At 43.1% G+C, this 8,851-nt stretch overlaps 1 protein-coding gene and 1 non-coding gene across 2 annotated transcripts; one reads left to right on the plus strand and one right to left on the minus strand.

Annotated features, from left to right (window-relative positions):
- Positions 1–702: 702 nt before the first annotated feature.
- LOC120068821 lies at positions 703–806 on the minus strand. Its single transcript, XR_005479367.1, has one exon. It is a non-coding gene; the product is annotated as a small nucleolar RNA R71 (small nucleolar RNA).
- A 1,096-nt stretch (positions 807–1,902) lies between these two features.
- On the plus strand, positions 1,903–2,373 carry LOC120068819. The gene has a single exon (XM_039020452.1). It carries the CDS (start codon positions 1,903–1,905, stop codon positions 2,371–2,373), a length of 471 nt encoding a protein of 156 aa, XP_038876380.1.
- Positions 2,374–8,851: the final 6,478 nt, after the last annotated feature.

The raw sequence follows: 8,851 nt of genomic DNA on the forward strand, positions 1-8,851 counted from the left end.
TCTTGAACTTAGATACGACTCCGAGATTGAAAGGACCTTCCGACGTAGGAACTGATCTAACCGTTGTCGAAGGTTAAGGCAGAAATTTCTCAGACAACAGAATAGGCAACGAGCAATGGCGAAAGAACAGGAAAATCAACAACTAGCTCAGCAACTAGCTCATGCTGCAGAGAACTGTCTCTTATACACATCTAGATGTGTATAAGAGACAGAACTAGCTCATGCTGCATAGAATCCAATCCTAATGGCGAATAGCAGCACGCGTCCCATGAGGGAGTACGCATCCCCTATACCTGTCTCTTATACACATCTAGATGTGTATAAGAGACAGTATGTGTCCCATGAGGGAGTACGCATCCCCTATACTGTATGATTTCTCTCCAGGAATCATATACCCAACACCGGGTGGAACTAGGTTTGAGATGAAATCTGTTATGCTCCAAATGCTCCAGACTGCTGAACAATTTGAGGGTGGTTGTGGTGAAGATCCTCACACCCACATGAAGCGTTTCCTGGAAATGTGTAATTCATTTATGATTCTTAGAATCACCCAGAGGCGATCAGGCTATCTTTGTTTCCCTATTCTTTGCATGATGAAGCAAAACAATGGGTGAGCTCACTGGAGCCTAGTGAAATCACCACCTGGGAGAAGTTGGTGGAAACATTTATGCAAAAATACTTCCATCTACCACCAACACGAGGAGGCGTCGAGAGATTATGAACTTTAAACAAGAAGATGCTGAGACCTTAAACGCCGCATGGGAGCATTTTAAAGGCTTAGTCAAAAACTGCCCAAACCATGGACTACCACTAACTATCCTAATGGAGACGTTTTATGGAGGATTGAATAGAGCATCGTAGATGGAAGTAGATGCAGCAGCAATTGGTGGACTTATGGAAAAATCTTACATTGAGGCCAAAGAGATATTAGACCACATTGCTAAATGTATGGAATGGGTGGATGATACGTATGATGGAAGAGCTGATAGGAAGAAGAGATCTCAAAATGTTAATTCTATCGATTTCAACACATTAGCCACACTTTCTGCTCAAGTGGCTACAATGAACAGCCTTTGTAGAACATAACGCTAGGAAACGCATCAAATCAGTAGAAGGTGAATCAGGTAGAAGCGTTTGGACAACCCATGGTTAGTTGTGTGGGCTGTGGAGATCTTTACTCCTATTTGGATTGCCCACAAAATCCTCAGTCTGTCTATTTCATTAAAAACAACCCATTTTCCAATACTATAACCCTGGATGGAGAAACCATCCAAATTTTTCTTGGACAGGAGGAAATCACCAGGAGCACTACCCAGGGGCGAACCATCAGCAAAGGAATGGACCGCCACCTACATTTCAACAAACGCATCAGCAACATCAACAACCCTTTAATAGAAAAGGACAGGTGTTGAGCTCAGGATCTCTGCTTGAGAACCTATTGAAGGAGTACATAGCTCAGAATGACGCGTTGCTGAAAAGCCAGGCGTCATCTATCAGAAACCTGGAAATTCAGGTAGGGTAGATAGCATGCGAGTTGAAGATCAGGCAGCCTGGAGTTCTACCTAGCAATACTGAAACACTTGGGAACAACAATGGGAAGGATCAATGTCACGCGGTGACGTTGCGAAGTGAAGAGCTCTTGAAGAAAGAAGAATGAATCCAAGAAACAGCAAGCCTTCGAAAGAATGCATCAAACGTTCAATGGATTAGGAAGAAAGAACGCTTGAGACTACAAGCCATTTAGAACCCAGTACGTCTAATGCGGGAAAGCCTGAGGTGCCTTTGAACGCACCATTCCCTAGGCATCTGATGAAGAAGAATGATGAACAATAATTTAAGCACTTTCTTGAGCTCCTAAGGCAATTGCACATCAACGTTCCACTTATAGAGGCCTTGGAGCAGATGCCAACATATGTCAAATTTTTTAAGGACATTTTGACGAAGAAAAGAAGAGTCAGTGAGACAGAAGTAATCACGCTAACGCATGAGTGCAACACGTTAGTAAGCAACAGTCTTCCAAAGAAGCAGAAGGACCCTGGGAGCTTCACGGTTCCTTGCCCGATAGGAGGATATGATGTGGGTCATGTGTTGTGCGATTTGGGAGCCAACATCAATCTCATGCCACTTTCAATTTTTAAGAAATTGGGGATTGGCGAAGCACAACCTACTTCTGTTACTCTTCAGCTCGCTGACAGAACAATTATGTACCCAAAAAGAAAGATTGAAGACGTTCTTGTGAAGGTTGACAACTTCATATTCCCAACAGACTTTATTATCTTGGACTATGAAGCAGATAGGGAGATACCAATTATTCTTGGACGCCCCTTCCTAGCTACTGGAAAGTTTCAATTGATGTGCATAAAGGCAAATTGACTATGCGCATAGACAATCAAGAGGTGAAGTTTAATGAGCTCAACGCATTAAAGTTCCCAGATAATGAAGATTGTCAACTAAACAGTATTGAGTTGCCTGAAGAAGAGACCCATGTATGTGAGGTCCTCGGATTGGAGAACTTGAAAGAATCAGAGCCGCCAAGTCTGAGTGAGTGGTGGACAAAACCAACGTGTCCATCACTTGAGGAACCACCAGAACTCGAGTTAAAACAGTTACCTAGTCACCTGAAATACACATTTCTTGGAACCAACAACACTTTACCTGTGATCATTTTTGCAAATCTTACAGAGCCTAACGAGCAATTTCTCTTGCAGATCTGAAAAAGCACAAGCGTGCAATAGGTTGGACGCTTACAGATATCCATGGCATTAGTCCATCTTATTGCATGCATAAGATTAGGCTGGAAGAAGGGAAGTCAAGGTCAATCGAGCCTCAAAGAAGACTGAAACCCATAATGAAAGAAGTGGTCAAGAAAGAAATTTTAAAATGGTTGGACACAGGAGTCATCTATCCTATATCCGACAGTAGTTAGGTAAGTCCAGTCCAATGCGTTCTCAAAAAAAGGGGAACGATTGTGATAGTCAACAGCAATAATGAGCTCATACCCTCGAGGACTGTCATGGGCTGGCGCATCTGTATGGATTATAGGAAGCTCAACATGGCAACTAAGAAAGACCACTTCCTCCTTCCTTTCATCGATCAAATGCTTGACAGATTTGCGAGCAAAGAATTTTATTACTTTCTTGATGGATACTCTGGTCATAACCAGATTTTGATAGATTCGGAAGATTAGGAGAAGACAACATTTACCTGTCCCTTTGGAACATTTGCATTCAGACGCATGCACTTTGGACTGTGTAATGCACCTGAGACATTTCAAAGATCTATGATGGCTATCTTCTCTGACATCCTAGAAAAGACCGTTGAAGTCTTCATGGACGATTTCTCAGTCTTTGGAGACTCATTCCAGTCATGCCTAGATAATTTGGAGGCCGTCCTCGCTCGATGTGAGGAAACAAACTTGGTACTGAATTGGGAGAAATGCCACTTCATGGTGATTGAAGGAATTGTCTTAGGCCACAAAGTATCTAAGGCTGGCCTAGAAGTAGATGAAGCCAAAATGGATGTCATAGCAAAACTTCCACCACCATCAAATGTTAAAACTTTACGAAGTTTTCTAGGGCATGCTGGCTTCTATAGATGGTTCGTTAAAGGATTCTCTCAGATTGCGCGACCTCTGAGCGCATTAATAGAGGCGAACCAGCCCTATGATTTTAATGAAGACTACACTGACGTGTTTGAACCTTGAAGTATGTGTTGACGACAGCTCCAATACTAATAGCAATGGACTGGACGCAACACTTTATTCTCATGTGCGACGCGAGTGATGTGGCAGTAGGAACAATGTTAGGGCAGAAGAAGGGTAATTTGATACATCTCATCTCTTACGCGTCCAAAACACTAAATGACTCTCAGGAACACTACACCACCACTGAAAAAGAAATGTTGGTTGTAGTGTTTGGCATTGAAAAGTTTCAATCTTACTTAGTTGGTGCGTCAGCCACCATATACACCAATCACTCAGCCATAAAGTTCCTGATGAGCAAAAAAGACACAAAGCCAAGGTTGATAAGATGGGTTCTGCTGCTATAGGAGTTTGATATTGATATCTAGGACAGAAAGGGAACAGAGACTCAGGTGGCCGACCACCTATCCAGGCTAGATAATCAAGAAATGCAAGATCAAGAAAGTGAAATCAAGGACACATTTCTTGATGAAAGCCTGTTTAGAGTTGAAGGCAGGGAACCTTGGTATGCAGACATAGTCAATTATTTAACCACCAAAAAAATCCCTGGGAACTTCAACTCTCAGCAAAAGAAGCAGTTAGTTCATGACAGCAAGTTTTATTTTTGGGATGAACAATTTCTATATAAACAAGGCCTTGACTCCATAATACGTCGATGCGTTCCAGAGGAGGAGACACAACGCATCTTCATTGAGTGCATGACTCTTCTTATGGAGGGCATTTCAGTGGGCAAAGAACCGCAGTGAAGGTCCTTCAAAGCAGATATTTCTGGCCTACCCTCTTTAAAGATGCGAGGGAGTTTGTTCGTAAATGTGACCCCTGCCAATGCACCGGGAATATTTCTTCAAGGGACGCAATGCCCTTGAACAATATTCTCGAAGTTGAGCTATTTGATATTTGGGGTATTGACTTTATGGGACCTTTTCCCCTATCCTACGGACAATAGTACTTCTTGCTTGCAGTAGACTATGTATCAAAGTGGGTAGAAGCAGTAGCCTGTGCTAGGAATGATGCGTCCACTGTATCTAAGTTTCTAACCAGGAACATCTTTACACGCTATGGAACGCTAAGAGCCCTAATAAGCGATGAAGGTACACACTTCGTTAATTGCATCATTTCTAAATTACTTCCAAAATATAATGTTAGGTACAAGATCGTTACTGCCTACCACCCACAAACAAACGGTCAAGCGAAAGTATCCAATCGAGAAATCAATTCTATCCTGGAGAAAGTTGTCAATGCAACACGGAAGGATTGGGCATAGATGCTGGATGAAGCACTCTGGGCCTACAGGATTGCTTACAAACCCCTATAGGTATGTCTCCATACTCTTTTGTATTTGGAAAAGCTTGTCACTTACCTTTAGAGTTGAAGCACAAGGCGTTTTGGGCAATTAAGAAGTTAAACCTGAACTTGGACGCCGTGGGCGCTCAACGCAAACTTCAGCTCAATGAGCTTGAGGAGTGGCGATTGAACACGTACGAGAACAACAAGCTATACAAAGAAAAGAAAAAGCGTTGGCATGACCAACGCATCAGTAAGAAAGCTGTCTCTTATACACATCTAGATGTGTATAAGAGACAGACACCAACGCATCAGTAAGAAAGAACTTGTTGTTGGCCAAAAAGTTCTATTGTTCAATTCACGTCTGCGTTTGTTTCCAGGGAAGCTAAAATCCAGGTGGTCAGATCCCTTTATCATTAAGACAATCTTTCCATATGGAGAAGTTTAATTAACATGAGAGGATGGCACCAACGCATTCAAAGGAAATGACCAAAGAGTGAAGCCTTACTTTGAAGATGGACTGGAATGCCAAAAGTCATCTCTCGTACTACGCAAAGCCAACTGAGGCCCGTGTCGAAGTATCCCTATGTTTGCATCGCCATATATTCCAGGGACGCTTCCTCTATCCTTGTCTTTTTGCATTCTATATTTTACAATGCGTTTGAGTTTGTCGATTTGTTTGTTTGTCTGTTTTAAGATTGATTATACTTTGTTTTTGCCTTCATAAAAGTTGGAAACTTTTTTTTTTAAAAAGTTCTGTATAATCGAGTTGGGAATAATGGACGCATTAGACTCAAGTCTAACGCATGGCCTTGTTGAAGGGATGCATCTCGAGAAGACAAAAGCACTCGAGTGCTTAAAAACCCAAGACGTCTCTTTAGCTTCACATTGATTACAGACGTCAGGCGCCGCCTGATGTGAGCCCACTAATTCTCTCTCAACCTATAAAACGATCGAACGGTTCATTTTCTTCTTCTTCCTCATTTCACTCTCGAGTTCTCTGAAACGAAAAAGAAAAATAACATAGCCTCTTCGTTTTCCTCCCTTCCGATTTGCTCAAGCTTCTCTGGCCACAATGTCGTCCGCCTTAGATAGTCAGAACCAGACCATGTGCTTCGGGAATGACTCACGGTAAGTTCCTATTCCTCTTCCTCTGTTTCGATTTCACCTTCTTCAAGCCCTAGAAAAACCCCCAAAACCCTTGTCTAAACCAAACCCACGCACGACAGAGCCACCTCTTCTTCCCAACGGCCGTCTAGGTCGAAACCTTCCATGACACCCACAAAAATCCTCTCTAAAACCACCAAAGCAACCCTTCCGGCCAAGAACCCTCAACCAAAACCCAAAACTACCCCTAAGCCAAGGGCCAAAACACCTGCAAACGAGGCTGCGTCCGTCATCTACGACTGCCTCTAAACCTTACACCAAGCCTGCCCTACCACCAGTCATTCCTAACATAACTATGATGGGTGCAACGTATGACCCACTTTCAGCCTACCTTCATAACGCACCGTCACCAGTCGTGCGTCCACCTCCTCCACTTTCGATCCAGCCCTTAGCCACCATTTATCCAGTCGAATCAGATGCGTCGAGCCAAGCACCTCATTCGCCATCATCATATCCTCCCCGGGATGCCTCATACCCCAGTGGGCACCCCTCCATTTACTCCACCCATACCCCCTTCTAACAATCCTGCGTTAGAGTGCAACCCTAAAGAGTTCGCAGAATTGGCTCGACTGGACGAGCAAGAAGTTTTTGGTGCGATTTTGGCGTCTCTTAATCAAAGCCAAGAGGAAAACCAAGTGATGTGTTCAGACCCACCTAACGCATCACTTGAATTGGACGAAGCGGAGCGGTACGCTATGATGCTTGAAAAGGAATTAGAAGAAGAGGAAGCAAAAGAAGAATTAGAAGAAGATAGAGAAGGGAGAATTGGCCCTGACGCGTCTCAATCACGCCAATTCGACGCGAATGAAGGGCCCTGAAAATCAACAAAAGTAACAAGGGAAAGAAAGTTAATATTGGAGGAAGAAGATTAAAAATTTGCATCCGGCCCTAGGAATGCAACGCATGGAAGTAGCTCAAGGCACGACGCACTAGAGAAGGACTTAGAAGACTATCAGCCCGCAAGGAAAGGGCGAAGGAAGATGACTCTCCAAAGGGAATTGGAGAATGAATTAAGAGAGCTGGCATGGGAAGCCAAAGAGCACACGATAGGAAAATGCAAGGTAACCGACGCGTTACCTAAGAAGACCTCAGGAAGAAAGCGTCAATTCAGTGACATACTTGTAGAAAAGGGCTTCTTTCCCGAGTGCCACCCACTGCCAATATACATAACAGAGACAATAAACACATTGGGTTGGAGTTAGTTCTATGTTGGGCACACACATATTTGGCCCAACCTCGTCTGCATGTTCTACAACAGTGAGTTTGATATGGAGAAGAACACAACCTTCGTTGATAGGGTATTAGTGTGTTTCTCAGCCGACAAGATCAACGAAGTGTTTAACATTGATAGTAATTCGGATGCGGAAGGAAATCACATCTTGGAGTAGCCAACGCCAAGCCAATTGGAAGATACGTTAAGAACGGTAGCCAAACTTGGAAGCAAGTGGCAAACTTCTAGAAATGGAGCAAAGATGCTAGCTTCCAGGAACTTAACCCCAGACGTGAATTTATGGTACTACTTGATCAAAAGAAGCATCATGCCTACAACGCATGATGAAACATTGTCAAAAGAACGCATCCTGGCTACCTATTGTGTCATGTAGTGCATCCCTTTAGACGTTGGAAGAATAATAAGGGATCAGATCAAGGCCATCAAGACCAAGCCATGAGGGCAACTCTACTTTCCATGGTTGATCTATGCACTATGCAAACGCGGGGGCATCCCTCTGGGGATGATCATGAAGATATCGATGGCTTGATAGATATAAAGTTAGTAAGGCATCTACTTCACGGTTCGCAACATCAACCTGCCTTACCTACCAAGGAAGTGGCAACCAAGACTCGATCATCAAAACGCGCCCCCAAAAGAAGACGCGTCTAGATTGTTGAACACAACGATGAAGTTTCAGAGCATGAAGAATATGAAGCTGAGCTTAAACTTCCGGGTGAAGAAGCACAACCAATCCTCAACCTTACTCTCCATGACTCACCATTGGCCTCGTCAGAAGGGAGTCCTGATCAAACGCACCAAGAACCAACTCATATAGATCAGGACATCTCTTGTTCCCTTCCTTCGTCCCCACCAAGTCCAATTCCCAATTTCGTGCCTCCTCCAATAATATTTGAACCAACTGGGTTAGGATCGAGCAATGCAGAAAATTTTGAAGACCCAGTTGGAAGAAGTGAAGAACCTACACCACCTCAACGAAGAGTTGAAAACTTTTATCAGTGATCAACTTAGACCACTGGCCACATCCATTGAAGGGCTTCAGCGACATAATCGGGTTTTAAGAGATTATCTAAGGCAGCAAACAAGATGGATGCAAGAAAAATTCATTTATACAACACAGTACATCAATCAGGTCTTGGTGGGAATGTTTGCTCTGCCTCTACTGCCCGCCCATCTTAGAAACCCTTTGCGCTTTATGGATGAAGACCCTGGAGAAGAATGCAGAGATGATGCGCCAGCACAATAGAGTTTTGGGGTGTTGGGTTATTTTTGTATTTTGATTTAGTTGATGTTCTTTTGTATTAGTTTGACTTGTTTGTTTGCTTCATGATATTCTATGAAAATGAATGAGAAATTCCTATCATTTTGTTCCTTGCATTTGACCTTAGCATACTTTATTTTTGTTCTTTAGATATTTTCCAAGTCTTGTGCATTGCCTGACCTCAATGATATCAACTATATGAAATCTA

Source organism: Benincasa hispida, unplaced genomic scaffold, assembly GCF_009727055.1.
Source record: "Benincasa hispida cultivar B227 unplaced genomic scaffold, ASM972705v1 Contig1121, whole genome shotgun sequence".
NCBI classification, from domain to species: Eukaryota; Viridiplantae; Streptophyta; class Magnoliopsida; order Cucurbitales; family Cucurbitaceae; genus Benincasa; species Benincasa hispida.

Bases quoted from the DNA above. Each gene is read 5' to 3' on its own strand.
- LOC120068819 (XM_039020452.1), top strand. From the start codon at position 1,903: ATGCCAACATATGTCAAATTTTTTAAGGACATTTTGACGAAGAAAAGA.